The 19,942-nt window shown below is 40.3% G+C and overlaps 2 protein-coding genes across 2 annotated transcripts in view; one reads left to right on the top strand and one right to left on the bottom strand.

The window, feature by feature from the left end:
* On the bottom strand, window positions 1-6,053 carry LOC115356238 (low choriolytic enzyme-like). The gene is made up of 12 exons (XM_030047325.1): window positions 5,903-6,053; window positions 5,761-5,811; window positions 5,604-5,660; window positions 4,248-4,298; window positions 4,107-4,163; window positions 3,955-4,001; window positions 3,382-3,451; window positions 3,190-3,304; window positions 2,149-2,321; window positions 1,674-1,755; window positions 1,270-1,391; window positions 1-108 (listed from the first exon to the last, which is right to left on the bottom strand). Exons 1-12 carry the CDS (start codon window positions 5,940-5,942, stop codon window positions 86-88), a joined length of 888 nt encoding a protein of 295 aa, XP_029903185.1. The 5' UTR covers window positions 5,943-6,053; the 3' UTR covers window positions 1-85.
* Window positions 6,054-8,025: 1,972 nt separating this feature from the next.
* igf2r (insulin-like growth factor 2 receptor) overlaps window positions 8,026-19,942 on the top strand; it is a 66,389-nt gene continuing 54,472 nt past the window's right edge. Inside the window, exons 1-3 of the mRNA XM_030046846.1 lie at window positions 8,026-8,225; window positions 9,547-9,686; window positions 18,410-18,528. Coding sequence (XP_029902706.1) covers window positions 8,095-8,225; window positions 9,547-9,686; window positions 18,410-18,528 — 390 coding nt within the window. The 5' untranslated portion in view covers window positions 8,026-8,094. The remainder of the gene's footprint in view (window positions 8,226-9,546; window positions 9,687-18,409; window positions 18,529-19,942) is intronic.

The following is a 19,942-nucleotide window of genomic DNA, read 5'->3' as shown; positions in this document are numbered from 1 at the left end:
TAGTTTTGGCAAAAATTTTATCTTAGAAAATTCAAGGTGAAAACAACTTAAAAACTTCAGTCTCCATAGCCGAGGTCAGCCAGGGTCACATCAAGTGGGTCCTCTTATCTGGAAGGAAAGATTTTAGTATTGATCATATTCTGTATTGAGCCACCCAGTCCATCCATTTTTCATAGACATCTCTACAAAAAGCACCACTTTTTCATTTCAGAATATGAAAAAAGTAATAACATTGTGTAAACACGCTTTCAAGGCTGGAGCTACTGATCCAATACAGCTCATGTGTCGAACCATGAGCCATGGAGGGTCAAGAGGCTGCAGGCTTTCATTCCAACTAAAAACTCCACCAGATGATTTCACTGATTACCTCACATTCAAACAGAGAGAAGGGACTAATCAGTGAAATCACTTGGTGGAGTTTTTGGTTTGAGTGAAAACCTGCAGCCTCTTGACCTCCATGGCACCAGTTTTACTCCACCTGATCTACATTTTCATGCATGCCATGTTCAGGTAGATTCGTCTCAACCAATCAGCATGAAGCCCTTATTGGATCAGGAGTGCATGACTAGGGCTGGAACAACAACTTGCAGCACAGGTGGTACTTTGGTTTGAGAATCAGAGCTGCACAGCAGTGCAGTGCCACTGTTGTCCTTTCCTTCACTTGATGATGCTAAAATAGTACAAGTTCAAGAATAGTGACTGCCACTGTAACTGATTCTCCCCGTCTCTTTACATTTGTAGCAAGCTGTTTTTGTGCTCTGGTTACCAGCCATGCACAGTCAGAGCCATTAACTCTCTTATGGTAAGTTTGACCCATGTGAAGTTGCTGTGTTCACACAGAGTAAAAAAGTTGGGGGATGAAAAATACTTTTGACAGGAAACTAATTGGATTCTTTTGGTTTGGAAAGTTGAAACAAAAATGGGAGCCTGAGTGAAAAAACAATGTCAGAAGAGAACAGGCATGAAGCACTGCTGCTGGAGCCTGATATTACGTTGGAATTGGAAAAGACCAGGCTCCGACTTTCCAAATGCACAAATGTACAAATTGCACAACCCCCACCCCTCAAAATCCTTGTTTGTAGCAGTGAATTTAGCAGTCAGGAATCCTAAGTTACCTGATTTGCAGCCATTTACACTGCATGGATGCCATGTACAAACTGGAAATGTCAAACTAGCACAGAGTTGGTTTACTGACAAGAAATTTGTTAAATCAAGTGTGTTCAATCAAGGTCTACAGTCTGATACGTAGGAACTGAGAGGCTGTTTTACCACACTGGTAGAGTCTGTTCAGTTTCTTTATGTCTAGAGGGCTGAGGCGAATTCTCTGACCCATCTGCGCCCCGCCCTTCTTGGCCATGATGGTCGGCGTCTTGTCTGCAGTGAAGAAATATCTGCAAGAGACAAACATGTCACTATTGCCAGACTGTTTAATATTGTGAATAATCCCATTGTTTTACATCCAGTCACAGTCTCTCCGTTAGTGTTGTGTTGTTCACCCATGAATCACTTAGTTTGGATGGCTCGATGGGATGAACAACTGGAGCTGAGTCATGCTGGGTGAGAGATGTGTTTTTTGTTCCCAACAGCCTTATGACTCCCAGTACAATTCTGGGCAAGATAGAAATTTATGAACACATTTAAAGATCCAGCCAATATGGAATGATAGGACTTACTTCCCATAATGCATTATGGAGTCAAGGTCATATGGTAGGTTGAGAGTATCCCCGTGTTTCACCTTGAAGTTCTTCTTTCTCCCTTTTGAAAAGACACATCTGTCATATTAGGCCTTTGTTAAGTAAACTTGCTGTTAGGATACAGTGAAAATGCAGTAATAGGCATGATTTGTTAAAGTAAACATTAGAATGGGAAAAAAAAAAGTTGTTTTTTTTTTAAAAAGTGGATGCAGTGGCGACGTGATCAAATAGTGAGACTGCATTAATTTCTGAAAACTGTTACAGTAATGTTTGAGAGTTTTATTAATGATTTATGAAATGTTTACAACTTCGTAACCTAATTATAAACCCAGCTCATTTTGATTGAAGCATACTTGACTTTGTTGGTAAAATTATGTTTAACTGTTAAATGAATTTACAAGAATTGTTTTGTTTGGAAGCAAAATGAAAAGTCAAGTCAAAAAACCTGACCTACCAGCCTTGATGCTCTGCCATTGCACACTGATGTATTGGTCCCGATCGGGGCGTGTGTGTTCATGATGCAGGCCCAGAGCGTGGATGACCTCATGACAAAGGTTCCCCACGCTGCAGGAGCGGGCAAAATACACCGGCTGCCCCCCTCCTCGACAGCCAACGTAGGATGCACAGCTAGACGAACAAGTGCAGAACCAAAACGGTTTAAGGAAAGGAAAGAGAGGAGGAAGTATCGGGTACAGCGAAAGAGGTTTGTAGTGTCCTCTGTGGGCCAGTAGTGTCTTGTGCTTTAGGAGTTTCAGGTTTTTCATTCGAGCCAAAGACTACAGCTGCTGATTTCCCTGATCAACACACCTTCAGCCAAAGAGGAGAGTTTTGGTGAAATCAGTATAAGTGCAAAAAGCTCCAGGCTCTTCCACAGCACAGGACTGCACATCACAAGTTTAGAGGGAACACTCGTATTAAAAAGGGGTAGTTTGCCCATTTGGAAGAATAGGTTATTTCACCTTCCCCCTTTGCTGTTATATAGGACAGGGGAATAACCTTTTCAAAATGAGTGATCACTTTAAGGGCACAGCATAACCTTTGTTTCATTCAAGAATACAAGCAACAGAAGGACACATGTGTAAGATGTTCAGTGTTACAAGTGACAAATTTAAGAAGGAAACTTCAAACATTAGGAAATGAAGTGGTTGAGGTAGCTGCTGGAAAACCCAAGAGCATGTAGGTCCACTGCACACAGCATGCTCATGGTCAGCCTGGCCAGTCTGTGGTCCCAAAAAGGGGAAAACACAAGTGCAAATTCACAATAGCTGCGACCTTGCCAGAACTGTGGCTGCCTTCCTTGCCCTCTTATTTTTGAATTGTGCTTTGGCTGTAAAGATATTCAAGTGCACACTTTATTGAAGACAAGAACTGATTTGGGCAAAAATAATCTATACTAAATAGGGTGCTCGGGCTGATAAGAAATGTTCTTTTACATAAAATGTTTACCCAGTGCATCTTTAACATGTCACAATATTCCAGCAGGAGGACGACTCACCCTCTGCCGTTCAGGAACTGCAGGTAGTTCAGCTCTGTGGTGCGTCTATGGAAGCGAATGCATGTGTGATCGGATATCATTCTGAAGGCAGCGAGGATGCTCGTCTCTCGGTCAGCTGTTGGAGTGAAAGCACAGAAGGAGTCATTTACACTTGCGGCAGTCATGCAAAGGCCGGTCGAAGCCACAACTCACCGAGCTCATCACCTATGGTGTACGGGATGGAGATGTCCGGCCACAGCATCAGCACAGCATTCCTGTCTTCCTACAAGCATAGACAAAAACAAAAACAAAAATCATATAATCCCTTTAAAAATGTAAAAAAAAAAACTCAAAGTCCATCGTTAACAAGTACTGGAAAAAAAAAGTTTCAATGATCATTTTAAGGCAAGTCAACCGTTTGAGGATTTTCTTTGTTAGTGAGGATACATTTGAACACTCAGAAATTTGCTATCTTTTAGCACTAATATTTTTACATTTCCTGCCAAAAGGCAAGCATACATGTGAAATCCTGATGTTTCATAAGTGGGTCTCCTGATTTGGCCGCTGTACGGTTCAAGTTAACCTGACACTGGTGGAACCATCTGCCTCGGCTTAAGATACTGCCACGTGTTGTTTTAAAAAGGAACCTCCCAGGTGAAATTGTTGAAACCAATCCAAATCTCAGTCCATTTCTGGTGTAAAAATGACTTGAGGAGCTGGACTTCACTTCAGCTGGATATTTCTTGCATCCAGCCAGAAACAGACAGTGCTCTCCCTCCATCTTACCACCAACAAAAGGTCTCCCTCGGTGACAGGCAGTTCGTGCTCAAGTTCTAAATGGATGAGAAACAGGGACACACAAGCTTTTAGATGTGTGAAGTTGGCATTTAATGCACATTTTGTATGCTCTGCATGATTAAATTAGAGTAAAACTTCACCTTCCATGGTTTCCGCACTGGCTGTCAGAGTCTCATTGAACTCCGAGACATCACTGCCTGGGGAAATTTGGGCATTTTAGTTTTTTGGGTGACAAACTTCAAATCCAAAATGAATCCAAGTGTTCAAACCAGAGTACACACCTGCACCTGGAACTGTAACATCGTGGGTTTCATTTACGGGAGCACCATTAACTGAAAAAGAAGAAATCCATGTGATAAATCATCCTTACTCAACAGAAGATCCATGAGCCACTTTATTTTTCACAATGCAGAAGAAGCCACGTGTTGTTAGAGCAACAACTTGAGAGCAAAAAGGATGAAGCTGTGAGAGCAGATGGTTGGGCTGGCTCACCAATCTACCGTCACAACAGGAGTGACTCCCTGCCAGCGTCAGGCGGAGCGCCGGCTGGTAGAGCGCTGCCTCTTGTAGACAGTACAGGCAAAGAGCTGCCAGCAGGATTTTAATCCCAGTACACTGCAATACATGACTGAACTGACTGACAGTGTATGATGCAGCCTGCTGAAGAAGTGGCTGGACTAATAAAGTATACACTGAGAAGCTGTGATGAACTGGCTCAGTATGGGCTCCTGTATTTTGAAAGGTTTTATTTCACCTGAACAAAACACGCTTAAAAAAAAAGGCAATTTTGTGAGCATTTTTTTTAACAGTTATATAGCATTTCTCTTGTTATTTAAATACATAATTAGAATTATAAATGTAGCTGTCCAGTTATTTTCAGCTTTTTCTCCAGTTAATTATTGGTAATTTTGTAGTCATTTATAGCTTATGTTTTTTTTTTTTTTTTTTCCAGGTCATTTGTTGCTGATCTGCTCAGTCTTTCAAAAAAAAAAAAAAAAAAAAAAGATTATGGTTGCCTTTGCTCTATGTGCGCTGGGATAGGCTCCAGCACCCCCCCTGCGACCCTAGTGAGGATAAGCGGTTTAGAAGATGAATGAATGAATGAAAAAAATTATGGTAGTTATGGTAGTTTAGCTGTACTTCAAATATAGTTAGTTATAAATATGGTTAATTTAACAATAATTAAAATATTAAAAAATAAAATATTAATAAAATATATATTAAATATTTATCAAAATATTTTAAAAAATAATTAAAAACACAAGTAATTTTCATGTACTGTTTGGGGGGGGGGGGTCATTTTCTGGACATTTATTGAGCAGTTTTTTTTTTTTGCCTTCATATTGGGTCATTTTTCTAATCATTTGCTCAGGTTTTAAAGGCTTAAAATGGAATTTGCACAATGGCTGATTTAACAGCGCATTAAAATGTAGCTATCATAACATTGTTTGAAAATGAAGAGCATAAATGATACATATTTCATTACAGATCACGGGGTTAAGGTGAATCTATAGTGTTGCTGTTACTCTGCTGTATCTTTGTTGTTGTTTTATTTATTTTTTTTTTTTTTTGCATGGCTCTAATCACAGTAGTAGGGTTTTGCTATTTCATGTTCTTCATGTAAGCTGAAACATTACCTTCCACAGTTTCTACACCAGCTGTCCAAGTTGCATCAGACATTGAGACATTAGCGCCTGTGGAAAATTGAACATTTAGTGTTTTGTTTTGTTTTGTTTAGGGTGGTAAGAAACTGAAACCAAAAATAACTCCAAGTCTTCAAACCAGAGTACAGACCTGTGGCTGGAGAAGCAGCACTGTGGGTGTCATTTATAGGAGCTCCATCAACTGAAAAAAGAAAAAAGAAAAAAAAAAAAAATCCATGCGATAATCATTTTTCTTGAACAGAAACCTGCTCTGTGAATGCGTCACTCTCTACCTTTGACAATGCAGATGAAGATGAAGAGCAGAAGCCACATGATGTTATATCAACTACTTCAACCGAGCAAAAGGTCCACAGAGAGCGAAGCTGTGTGTGTGCATGTGCTGGCTTTTTGACAGAGATCTGCCAACCAATAACAGGTGTGATCACTTCCTGTTAATTAACCAATAACCTGCCAGCATCAGGCTTCTCTGGTAGGACAGGTATAAACACTCACATCTACTGGAATTAAAGGAAAAATGATATTGGAGTTCTGAAATATGACTGGTTGCTTTGGGAAAAGATCAGCAGAGTTTATACATTCTGATATTATATTCTGATATTATACTAAACATGCAAAATCACTGGTATTGTCCTTTAACCAGGAGCATATGTAACCATTCAATTTCATAACAGTTTAACTGTCATATTTTCCATGTCATTACCTGTTGGTTGAATCCACAAAGTCACCATGTAAAGTTCAGCGCAGGACACCTTTCATCTTTAAGAGAAGAGCACAAACTGAATTATTGAATGTGGCTACTTCACACTCAAGTCACATTTGATCCATTATTTATTATCAAATGCAGCATCTCCTTTCTTTTTCAGGTTGCAGGATTGCAGGAAATGGCTGGTGTTTGCTGAGATGTGCTTATTATGATTATTTATTTATTTTTACTTATTTTTATTTCTGAAAGGTAGCTTCAGTTGGTAAGAATGTAGGACAGTCATATATCAGCATTATGCTTCTCCCTATGCCTTTTCAGTCATTACTTAACTCTCACTCTTAATTAATTTGTTTACAGTATACTGTCTAGACTGTTTATGCTTATTGCATAACAGATTGTATATTGTATGTGCTGTTTATACTTATTGTATTGTGTGTGATGACTGAATAAAAATACTAGAACTAGCAACTACTAATGCTAACCTTTCCATGCTCCCTTGTGAACAGGCCAAGGGCCACACTAAATGTAGCACAAATGATGTCATCGTGTACACCTCTGGACAGAGTGTGTGGGCTGATGGTGTAAGGATGCAGCAGTGTTTTCAACTGAATAGTGTGTAGAACTTACAAGGTTTTTTTCTTTCTTTCTTTCTTTCTTATTATTATTATTATTTTTTTTAGATAAAAATAATTTACAAGAGGCAGAAAAGGGATGTGGGGAGCCCCCTGCCTGTATTAGCCGTAGGTCCTAAAATCATTAAGCTCAACCCTGTTGAACATTTTGGTATTGCAGTTGTAGAGGCAGGCTGGAGACTTTAAGGTGAAAACTTCAATCAGATCAGACCCTGAAGTCCTCGGGCAACAGTCAGATCCCAGGAACAGCACACTACAGTCCAACAGGTGGAAAGATGGGGGAGATAGGAGATGAGTCATAGATTACTTCACCGGGCAGACATGTCTGATGTACAGAGCACTGAAGGCCAATTTGCAGCAATTACAGAGTTGCTGAATAATGCTGACAGGCTAAGGAGGCCATGGTGATGATAACCAGCTCCAAGCTGGAACAGCCCATTCCAGCTTCCAGACTAGTTAACTCCTAAATTTAGGAATGTAATCAGCTGTTTTCACAAGACACTGCCAAGATCTTGGCAACTCCAGCATGGCCACCAGAGGGCGCAACTCACCTGAAAACCCCCTGTAAAAACCCGATGTGTCATCAGTAATGCTGCATTCATGTCCCATAGGAAAGACGAGAGACACATATCAGGAAATACTGCTCAAATACAATAAATACAAGCCTCAGCATGGCTTCACCTCAGGTTTCAGGTTATAAATACGACTCCTGAACTCGGGAAGCGGTGGTGACGGACCCTGGTTTCTCTGAATTCTGACGCCACGCCGCCATGCCGCCAAATCTGTGGTGCGTGTTTGGCAGTGCAGTGTTTGGTGTGCTGTAAAACAAGTATATCAATACTAAGTGGCTCTGTATTCAGTTCGAAAGGCTCGGCGGGGCGTCGAAACCCATTCAAAACAATGGGCATGACGCTTTGATAGTATCATATTTCCAAGTCGTTTCCTTGTCGCAGTGGTAATTCCGCCGGACGGTTTCCCCATCGGCCCTGAACGCACCATAAGTAACGAGTGTCATGTGAAGTCAAGTCATGTGATACAATCACTTCCTGCTGGTCTGGACCATACAGGGTAGACTGCTGTATCATGTCGTACTAGTTCAACTACACAGCCAATACCTGACACAGAAAACATGTTATTTATGCACAAAGCAGATCGCTGTGCATCGCGGAAACTCGCCCTGTGGTTCCTGCTGTGTGTGGGATGGTTCCCGGTCCGGTCCAGAGCGGAGGACGGCAGTGTGTGGTACCAGGACCTCTGCAGGTAAAACACACGGCCAGCAGCAACACTGCAGCCTCACTGTAAACAAAACTGAACTGCAACAGCCTCCCGCCTGTGGTGACAGCATCACCCCGAGCTTCATTCAAAAAACAGCCAAGTTTAACTTGACGGTGTTTGTCGCCAGGAGTGCAGGACGACTTTTGACCTTGTAATGATTGTTACAATCTTCTGACACATTGGTTATGAAACAGTCCGTCAAGCAGCGCTTTATTTCAGTCAGAGCTCAACTTCAGGATGGGTTAACAGCACATCCTTCCACGCAAGACGAACTTTTCCGGAAGACATAAGAGCGTTTCAGTAGAAGGTCTTGAGTCACATTAGGAGTTTTATGTGTGATAATAAGCCAGTCTACATTAAATTGACCAATTTTTGAATGGAGGCTGGTACGACGGCGCGCACTGTAAGTTAGCATCATTACGAGCAGACCTGTCTGTTAGCTAACGAAGAGGACAGTGTTTTGTTCCTCTGCTGGGGCTTTACACACACACACACACACACACACACACACACACACACACACACACACAGAGAGAGAGAGAGAGAGAGAGAGGGAGCTGCTGTTCAAATATTGACAGGTGATCGGAGTAAATGCAATTAAAAGCTGTCAGCTGTCAGCTGGTCAGACTGGCCCGGTAAAAACACTTGACACTTGTCATTAGAAACACTGGAGTACATTTTGCCATTGTATACAATGTAGTAAGCAAAATGAAGGACTGTACAACATTTGTTTTAATAGGAAAAGTACATGTGAATATAATACAGTATGGACAAACTTTCATACCTCAGTATTTATGGCAAAAATCTTGATAGCTAAACGATATGCGATATGACTGTGGGTTCACACTTATTTGAAATATCAAGTGAAAAAGCAACAGTGAAAATGGAGCATTCCTCAAACAAACAGCATAATGATACTAAATGAATGTAGAAAATGCTGTTACTTCACAAAGTGTTTTATTGATAAGAGCAGAAGAATCAGTGTTTTAGGTTAATCATATCCCTAATTGTGATATCATTCATATTGTTGCCATTTGAGATATTAATATTGTGCACGTTCATATCTAGATGACAGTATGATGACAAGCTGCCGTTCAGCCCTAGTGTTATTATTCCAATAGGGTTAGGGTTAGACCTGTAGGATTAAATATGAAATGGAGCTGTAGGGTTTATTGTGGATTTATTCTGGGGTCTTTGTCATGGAAGCCTCTCAGAACCCCTGATCTAGTCTTTTACAGCTTTCTTTCTCTCATTATCTTGTTATCTCTCATTTCTGCATCCTCCCACACTATTTGTTGTGTTGCAGTTACAAATGGGAGGCCATCGACCTGGACAACAAAGTGAGCTACACTCTGAAGCTGTGTGACTCTTCACCCCCCACCAACTGTGGTCCCAGCACCGCTGTGTGTGCCCGCAACCTCACCACCCAGACAGAGCAGTCCGTTGGTGAGTACAGTGCACCGAACCACACACGGACACTGGAAAGCTGCAGCACACATCTCCTAGCAAACAGGTCTGGCTCCATCATAGACGTCCACTAGAGAGTGGAGAATTGGCCATGTGCAAGAAATGCATAAATATACAACCACCAGGGTAGAAAAAGAGACAGTTGAAAACAATGAGTGTGGTGTGCCTGGAGGTTAATTCAGCAACATGTTTATATATGTGTATATTTACGCATTTCTTGCACATGGCCAAGTGAATAATAGTCAGGTGAAGCCGTTGTTTGATACACTAAACGCTAGCTCTTGCTGCATATACTGTCTGGTGTGTTAATCTGATGTCTTAACAAGACAGCTATGCTTAACTGACTAGTTGCTATTTTTGGCAATATTGAAACACAGCTTGACAATCCATGTAAAAGCACAAAAGAGCCATTGCAAAAACATGCTTAAATTGTGACTTCAACTTCAGTCAGTACATCAGTTTTATTCTATTTAATATGATGGGTGCTATGAATTATTGTCAGCCTGACAATAATTCACAAAGTGAGTTTAGCTGGGTTTACACTGCTCTGAATCCCTGTGTTTAAGGCTAATGAGTGCCAGGAGTCTTGGGTTTGTTACAGTAGATGGTTGAAGCTGCTGAAATCCCCATGCTGTTGCTGACGTTATCAGTGAAGGAAGGCTCTCTGAACACTAAGGGAAGTGATGTATGGATCACTCAGTCTGAACTTTAATGGTACATTAGCAGATGTGATCTCTGCGCTGATGAGGCTGATTCTGCTCTTGCTGTATGTCAGCAAGATGCACACCTCTGTTGTAGTAGACCCGCTGTGGCATAGCTTTTTTTTTTTTTTTTTTTACCAGCTGTCTTTCTAAAACTTTGATGACAGTGTCTGAAATTAAAGGATCACTCAGCTATTTATGTCCACTGGGAAGAGGCGAGCTATACATCATTGAGCCTGCAGGTCTGTTGGTCAGTCCACAGTTAGGTCCTGAGCGGCATATCTCAGAATATATCGGGTGTAATGCCATGGAATGTGGTGACAACATTCATGCTCCCTAAAGGAAGAAACCTCCCAATTTTGCTGAACATATGGCCTTTCCTGTAGCGCCACTCCCATGTGAAACGGGTAAAGGTCTATACTGGTGATTTTGCATGTTTGATCTGTTTACTGCAGTTTACCCACATTTTACAGTGCAGCAAACTAAAGATTTTCACACTTTTACAGTGTTAACATATTACATACTCAAAATTTGAAATTGTTACCTATCATGTCAGTTCAGAGATTAATTATTATTAAGAACAGGAACATCCATAGCAAAAACATCAGTTTGCTTCTGTGACTAACAAGTTGTCACTATTCATAAACCACAGACCTGATAACTCGCTGTGTAAAGCAAACGTTTCCCTGGGCACTGTTTTCCAGTGTGAAGAAAGTCTGACGTCTCTGAAACATCTGAAGATGGTCAGTCATCTCAGTCATCATTATCTAAGGAGAGTTGACTCAAGGGCAACTGGACTTTGTTGTAGATACTTGAAGACATCTTGGATAAGAGGAGAAATGTCTTCAGGTATCTACAACAAAGTCCAGTTGCCCTTGAGTCAACTCTCCTTGGATCATAGTGGAATGAATGGCTGGATAAAAGCCATCGGTTTTTATGATATTGGAGATCTAATATGTTTTAACATACATCTCACAAGTCAAATATTCTAAGTGTTTTGTAGCTTTAGAATGAGCTATTACAATCTACATAACACAAACTCCGTGCTATGGCTCTTCTTATTGTTAAGAGTAATGAACCTCTGAACTTAACATTACAGGTAAGAATTAAAACATTTTTTAGCCTGTAGTATGTCAACACTATAAAACAGTGAAAATGCAGAACTCTCAAAAATAGTGTTACCACATAGTATTACTATGGAGTGTGCTTCTGGGACACAAAGAGGATATCGCAGCCCACGACTGGTAAACATACAGGATGCACAGGTGTTGCTCTACTTTGTTTGGATTGGCTCTCTGTCAGAGAAAGTCTACAGTATGGTGGCCAGCAGGGACAAAGTTTGAAAACCAAAGACTGCATATTACCAAGGCATTCACATGTTATTGTCTCAAACTGTCCTCTCAAATAGCCAGTGTGGCAAGTAGGCTGAGGTGAGGTATGATGATATAGTTGCTTAGCAGGACATTGAGAGGCCGTGATAATATTTGTCACCTAGCCACAATAACACCATGACAAAGATTAGCTAGTGATGCTATTTGTGCCAGTGCCATTAAAATTTAGAGATGGCAGTTGTATTTAAAATTGAGCATGCAGTTTCTTTCTGTAATGGTAGCAAGATGCCAGAAAATGTTGCTGAGCCTGTGTCATTTCTTTGGGTTCAAGCCTAATGAGACAAGAGTCAGCAAACCTGGCTGAACTTGGTGAGTTGCCATCCACAGACAGTCAGCTGCCATTCCTAAACCCGATGAATTCCACATTTGATAACACAAAAGTGCTCTACTCGCTCTGATAGTAGGCTTACTACATTGTCACTAACAAAAAAAAAAAACAAAGTGAATTGAACTACAGTCAACTGAAACTACAGTGACTCAGCTACATGAGATAGCAAAACAGGCGATTGACGTTTTGTGGTGTATGTATTGTGGATGATGTTAGCGGGAAGTTTTCACAAGACTCGACTGCCAGCAGAACATTTTGTGGCCAAATGATTTTATCGAGCACAAGACAGAGGGGCAGAATATGAATGTGTGAGAGTGTAGCTCCCAAGAGACAGAGAGGGAGAAGGGTTCATTAGGCTTCTTGCCACAGAAATGCACTATAAAGCAGCATTCTTACATTTCATCCTAACAAAAAGCGTAGATACATAACTGTTTAGGGTTAGGATTAGGATTTCCCTTGCTGATTTAGAATAACACCAATTCTAAACCGGCAGGAACAGACAAAAGTAATTATTTCTGTAATAGCTTATTCAGAGTAAAAAAACCAAAAAACTGTTATGTCACTACTAACTTTTGAGATAATTTGGCATAAACATAGGAACGTTTATTTAATACCAAATAGAGACTTATTTAAAGACCATATGTAGTAATTGCAATCAAATTGTTAAAAACAATCGTTTATTATTATTATTAGGACTGGGCCATATATCAGTATTATATATTGTGATATCATGATATGAGGCTTTTAGGTATCATCTTAATATGTTGTAAGCATTGTCTTATTCTGCTTTAAAAAGCTGCATTAAAGTACAAGGATGCAATTTTCTGAACTTACTAGACTGTTTTAGCTGCACCATCATTATATCCACTAATGACTGTTTATGAGAAATCTCTTGTGTTTAAATATCTTGTGAGAGCACCAGTAGTCATCCCTACAATACTGTGACAATATCAGTAGTGAGATAGTCAATGAAAGATACTTGCTCAGCCTTAATAATTGCATATCATTACTGTCACATACATTTTATCAATAGATACATTTTGAAATTGCCCATGCCAGGTGTCAAGTGACCCTTAATTCATTTGCAAAAGACATTTTTGCCTGCATGTAGCCCTGCAGTACCATGACATTTCTTATGATTTTTTTTTAAAGTCACATTTGATAAGCACAAGATAAAGTTACGTAGTGATGTAACTGTTTTTATGTCAGTTCTGTTTTGCTTTTGCATGGATAAGAATAGCATTCAGTTGCTCTGTTGTTTTTAAAGTGATTTGTAGTGCTTGTGTTTGTGCAAGAATTTATGTTAGGCTTAGATTTACATCAATTTTCTCTCCTAATGCAACTTGTTTTCCCTTTCCTCTTTCCCAACTTGTGTAAAGCAAATTGTACAATCTCGAAACCTTTTTCTCTCCTCTCCACACCTGACCTTCAGTGAACAGAAGTGGTCTTGATGTCTAGTTAATCACATTTTAACAAACTGATTAAATCTTAACTGAGGTTTAGTGCCCTGGGACCCAGTCTTCTGTGTCTGTGAACATGTGCCAACACTAAAATTCATACATTGTTGTGGAATATTGCAAAAGAAATTGAGGGACAAGTTTTCTTAAATAGAAAAATAATGTTTTTGAAAAAGCATTTGTCTTTTCTGTGACATGTAGAGTCATCTGTTGTGTCAGCCCTGTCCCACTGGAACAGCCGCCCATGTAGTGCTGTGTTGAATGCCTTTCAGATGAGGCTTTAAATCCGAGGCTCTGCTCTCACAGTGGCACTTTCTTTCTCGGTGTGTCCGCTGCAGAAACTGGTACAGTCAGTGACATTCCATGCTCTCTATATAGAACAGGCCACATATCAAATCAGCCTCAGTATTATTTACATCCAACATGGGAATTAGATTCTCCAGTCCATTTTACTGAAGGAAGCTCATATAGCCCTAACAGGGCCATTCAAGGCTATTTCTCAGTGTCAGTTATGTCACTGCCTTTGATTTTTCCTCACGGCCTCTCAAGGCCAGCAGTCAGACACTTATTTAAGAACAACATAACTGCTGCCTCATGTTGTGACCTTCCCTCTGTGCCAAGTTGGTGTTTGGTAGCACTCAGACAGAAATCATGTCATGTCATCTGGCTCAGAGTGTCGCTGACAGCGAGTAGGACTCAGCTCTTTGTCCTCGTTAAAGGCCCCGAGTACTGCCCTGCTTGTGACTTTGCACATTCTTTATTGTTCACACACCCAAGTCGAAGGTTTTAGAGGAACCACTGTGTTTAGCACTCTCTTTAGTAAGACCATTAAACCGTGCTTGCTGTTTCCTGCAGACTCAAAAGCATTTGGGTTATTTGAGGAACACACCAAGTTTGTAATGACAAACTTGGCAATAAATTGATAAAAAAAAAATACATAGCAAAATAAGCCATTTGTTACCGGCTGATTGTAGGCTCTGGTGTACCCTTTTATCATTTTAGTGTGTTGAGTGATAGTTATCTTAAATGCTGACTTAAAGGTATAGTCAGCCAATTTTGAAAAATGTGATATTGTTTCACTCCCCCCCAGCTGTTGTGTAGGACAGTAGTGGTGCTATCTTCCTCTCATTGTTACTGAGTGCTGGATACTGGCTGGATGCTCCAAATGCTAACTGTTAGCCTCCTGCCATTAAGGTGGACTTCCCCCTAACATATTAATTAACATACTTAAATATAACTGCAATAATAAAAAAAAAAATTAAATTTTTTTATGTCATTTTGGGCTGTTAAACTTCTTATTCACATAATCAAAGTCAAACTTTGTTTATTTAATAATTTCAGTGGGGTAAGGTGGTTGAGAGAGAATGTCTTTTTATCATTAAAAAACAAATCCCCCTAGTTTGAATAATATCAGTGCTCTCCTATCTCTCAGCAAAGGGCATGTTAAGGTGTTTGCATGGAGCACCACAGGCAGTGATCTACCAGGGATGCATGGGTGATTGTCCCATCACTTAACTGCTAAATTGACCAGCAGTAAGTTACTAGTAAGTTACAATGGGAGTGATGATGATGACAGAAATCATTACTCCCTGTTTGTCATGACATAACAGTTTGCATCAAAAGACACATTGCCGGTGAAAAAAACTGTGTTTATTAAATCCGGTCACTTCATTAGGAGCTCTCCTTGAGAATTGTGCATTCAAGTGAAAGATCACAAAGAGAAGTTAAGAAAGATGAGATAGCAAGAAAGCAAACAAGGCACAGTGTGATCAGCGAGGTTGAAGGTGAATCATACCAGCTGACTTCTCACATGACAAGGAGCACACCAGGAAACAAACACACACACACACACACACACACACACACAGGTCTCACACTCCACTCTAGATCTCTCTGTGTTTGCTCTCTGTCACACCAGCTTGCGCTCTCTCTCTTTCTCGCTCTCCTCCTCTCTCTTTCTCCCTCTCTCTCTCTGTGTCAGAGCAGTTTTCAGCGTTTGGGAAGCCTCCATTCAGCAGTGTTTACCTCATTTGAATTACAGCGATGTTGCTGCTGGCAAATCAGGACTTCAGTCTTCAGTTTCATCAAATAGAACTAATTCAATTAAACTTTTATTTGCAGAACATCCTGTTGAGCATTATTTTCAACCTGAGCCATGACAGAATACCAAATCAACAAGACAGAATAACACAGGACTGTTGAAGTTTAACAGGTGCAGCAGGCTTCCAGTCTCGTTGTGTGTGGTGTTAGTAGGTCACACTGTGCCTGAATAGCATTCCTTTATGACTCACTGGTGATAGGAGAGCTGCCACATCAGAGTGCACAAACACACACACACACACACACAAGCATATCAGTGGACAGCTGTGGTCATGCATGTTTATTTCCAAATATGGCATTAAACAAAATCCACTCCACTGTCTTTGTAGATAGCTAGATAGCTAGTTTAAAAGAAAGACCATTCAACTAAAACTTGAAAACATTGCTCAGTGACATGAATGACAAGCATAGTCAGTGCAGCACGCTGTAATACTGCAGCAAATATTAGGCAAAAACCACCTCCATCCATACACATTTCAAATGACCGTTCGTAGTTAAATTAGTATACAGAGGGCATGCAATTTGGAGACATAGAGCGCTGAAACTGGGCTTAGCACATCAACAATAATCAAACAGGATTATTATTATTTATTTTTTTTTTTGTATTACAGTGCATCGTGAAAATGACCGATATACATTTCCGTGTGCTTAGATGAATGAAATCTGTAGCCATTTTAACAGCATTTAACCCCACTGACATAGATTCTCATACTCGTTTGTCATAAATTCTGTGCTCAGCACTGCCCCTGATGGTCAAAAGACTTTACTGCACTCATTTTTGTGTCTCACTGCTGAGAGACAGAAACTAACTCCTGTCAATTGCTGTTGTTCAGCCTTTTCTCTCTATAGCTTCAGTTTCACTTTGATACACATGTATAATGATCTTCAGCCAATTAATTTTAATTAACTGGGATAGAAAGAACACTTCCTGATTAGACATGGGTGAAATAGCTTGCGAACACACTGCACAGTTGGTTTTGACCTACATGGCTGCAAGATAGATGGGGTTTTGTCTCACAGGATAATACATCTATTGCTAAAATTTTAAACAATCAGGAAAAAATTATTAAAAACACAGTTGAATAGTTTTCTTTGAAAGCTTGCCAGACACAATCCGAACTATGCTGATGTGTTAAGGTTGAAATCCCTCCCTTCTGGCACCTGAGACGTTTACTAATTTATTACTAATTTACAATTACTAATATCATGTTCTGTTTAAGGGGCTACGTGGCAGCTGTGTTATATGGTGGTTGGCAGACGGTTTGTCTTCTCACTGACTCTCAGTTTATCTTGCTCTTTCTGTTTTGGGCTTCCCTGTCCAACGGGTGCGCGCACGCGCGCGCGCGCACACACACACACACACACAGAGTAGCTCACATTCTCATGCTCTTTATCTCTGTGTGGTACCAGAGCAGACAGTCCGGCAGACTAATGTTTTCACCTACCAACCTCCCCTGACCCACTGCCCTGAAACACACACACACACATACACAGATCCCCCTCCAGTCTCTGATATCCTAACCCTGTTGTGCTCAGTACACACAGGCTTCATTCATCATCTGAATACTCACCAAAAGGAACCAGGAAAGCAGTGGGAACTGGTCTGCATGGGAAGGATCTGACTAGATGTTATAGAGCTGCACAGTTTTGAGGTGCTGTGTTTTATCAGTTAAACCTAGATAAATCTGACCACATTAACACTGACACATCATTGTAATTGCAAATTGCGTAGTGAGGGAAAGTCATGCCACCTGCTGTTTGCGTTCAGAAGTACCATCAGAATGAAGCAGAAGGTTTGCACATTATATTGCACAAATTAGGTGTCATTACACCACTATTTCCTGTAAAAACTGCTTATATGTTGCAAACAATGTGTTGGCATTGATTTTCATTGCAGCAGCTACTTTGACATGAAATAGCAGGTAAACACAGATGTTACTGATGACATTAATTAAGTTTCTGCTCCGTTAACAGAGCCAGGGTCCTGGTGCAGCGCATGCTCTTCGATCAGAGAGACTCGGCTCAACATATATTGAAAGGAGTCTTAATAAATGTCATCGGTAACACCTGTGTTTACCCTGCTTTGTCATGTCAGAATGGCTGCTGTGAAAAATGGGCACCAGAGTTTCAGTTGGCAAAGATGCCTGTATTCATTAGCTCTCTTTCCTGTATGACATTGAGTAATTGCAGTACTTTATACCCCGTTCCTCTCCCTCATTTTAGAGATGTGACTCCATCAGGCAGTGCAATAGCAGCGCTGTGACTTTTAGTTCCTCTGTACAAGTTTCTGCACACTGCTGTGTTTTTGCAATAAAATGATATTGTTTCATTTCATTCACAGCTGATGTGCCTTAAAAGGATAGTTCACCTGTTTTGAAAAATGGGATATTAACTCTCAGATCTGTTTCACAGTTAACCTGTTCCACTGGATTTACCTTTGCTCTGCCTTTGGCTCCATGTCTTGTCCTTCCCATCTTTGCTGCTGCATCCTGCTGTCCAGACTGAGCTGTTACCCTGCTAACTGGTTGGCTAATGCTGAGCTCCTCTCAGAGCTCGCTAGCCCCCAATCCAAAAATGTTACTGTGTTTTTTTTTTCCTGCTTCCTTAAACAAATAAACAAATAAACAAACAAACAAACAAACAAACAAAAAAACGAAAGGCGAAAATTTAGAAATTCCCTGTTATAGACCTGTGAATAATGTTGTTTTCTCCCTTGAATGTGTAGGCGAGCTGTCACTGAAGAAGCTCTCCGGCACTGTGCTGGACTACAACAGCACAGTCAAATGTCCAGGCAACACCAACAACATCCAGGCCAGCATCAGCTTTCAGTGTGGGAAAACCATGGTAAGACTCATAGACACAACATGGACACACCATTTTTACTAGATGAAAAACATGAGTGAAACCCTACCTCTGTATCCATTCAACTGTTAGGTGATTATTACACAAGCTTTATGAAATGTCTGCATTTTCCAGCCCCTGGGTTGAAAACAACCAATAGAGAGAGTATTTCAAGACTTGATCATTATTGGTTACTGTTAGTTTGTATTACACTTAAAAGGATAGTTCTCCAATTTTGAAAACTTGTAGGGAGATTTAATTATTGTCGAAATTATTCTAAAGAATGCATCAGTTTATATCTCCTGTTTCTTATTTCATCATTTAAATTCTTGTCAATTCTCCACCCTCTTTATGTGTTTTAACTATTTTAACCTGCTCACCGTGCTTTTCCCTGCAGTACTTGTTGATGGTGACCACAAAGGGGGGCGTGCGTGTGATGTGAAACTGTGGCACTAACAGGAAACTCTGAGTCAATCAAATTATACTAATATTCCTGGACAGGGTGCCTAAGTATAACATATGTGTGGGAAACACTGATATGCCAACAAAAGGTCATACATACAGTAAATGATGGAGACTTTGCTAAACTTGACATGGGAGAAACACATCCTCTATGACATTTGTAGGTGTATTTCTTTTTTTTTATTATGAGCATAAAAGACATACGTAATTCACTTTATTAGTATTGAGCAATATTGAGTTTTGCCATTTAGCTTTTTGTTTTCAGTACAGTATGTTTGCTAAAAATGCATGGATGGAAACCCAGCTAAAGTGGTGGAATAAGTGAGGCAGCTCTCTCAAAACAAGTGTGAAATCCTTCCAGATCTCTGTGGGTGAGACTTTGGTATGATTCTTTCATGTTGAAATGAAATGAAAAATACACTTTTCTCCCTGATTGAAAACTAAAGAAAGCCAAAAGGCATTGCGTTAAAAAGAAGAGCTGTCTGACTTGGTACTTCATACCAAGCACATATGTTTGCTATCAGTAAAAACAAGAGGAAATCACATGGCCTTGTCATAGAGTAGGTAGTAGGTTTCCCACCTCGGTTTCAGATGACACCTTTAAGTGGAAATGATGTAGAAACATGAAGCTTCCTTGCTTTGTATTTCCTCTCAGCAGAATCAGTTCACAGTATGAGTGGCTGAAAGTTTGACATCAACATGTCATATTTCCTGCGTACAAAGTGGGGTTTCTGTCTCAACAGAAGATGACCACAATTAGAGAGGCGGTTCACACAAAGTTTTATGTCTTTTCTCTGTTCAAAAGAATAGACACATAATCTTCCTCACTCCATAGGCTTTTAAGAAAAACAGTAACTACACTGATCAGTGGAAAATTTGCATTCAGTAGCTGTGGAAGAGGAGAATGCTGTGTAGCGCTTTGTTCTGGTGTAGAGGGGCTTATTTTGACAGTATT

Source organism: Myripristis murdjan, chromosome 24 (assembly GCF_902150065.1).
Source record: "Myripristis murdjan chromosome 24, fMyrMur1.1, whole genome shotgun sequence".
NCBI classification, from domain to species: domain Eukaryota; kingdom Metazoa; phylum Chordata; class Actinopteri; order Holocentriformes; family Holocentridae; genus Myripristis; species Myripristis murdjan.
Note: the sequence above shows the minus strand (reverse complement) of the source record. Positions and strands in the feature narration are given on the sequence as shown.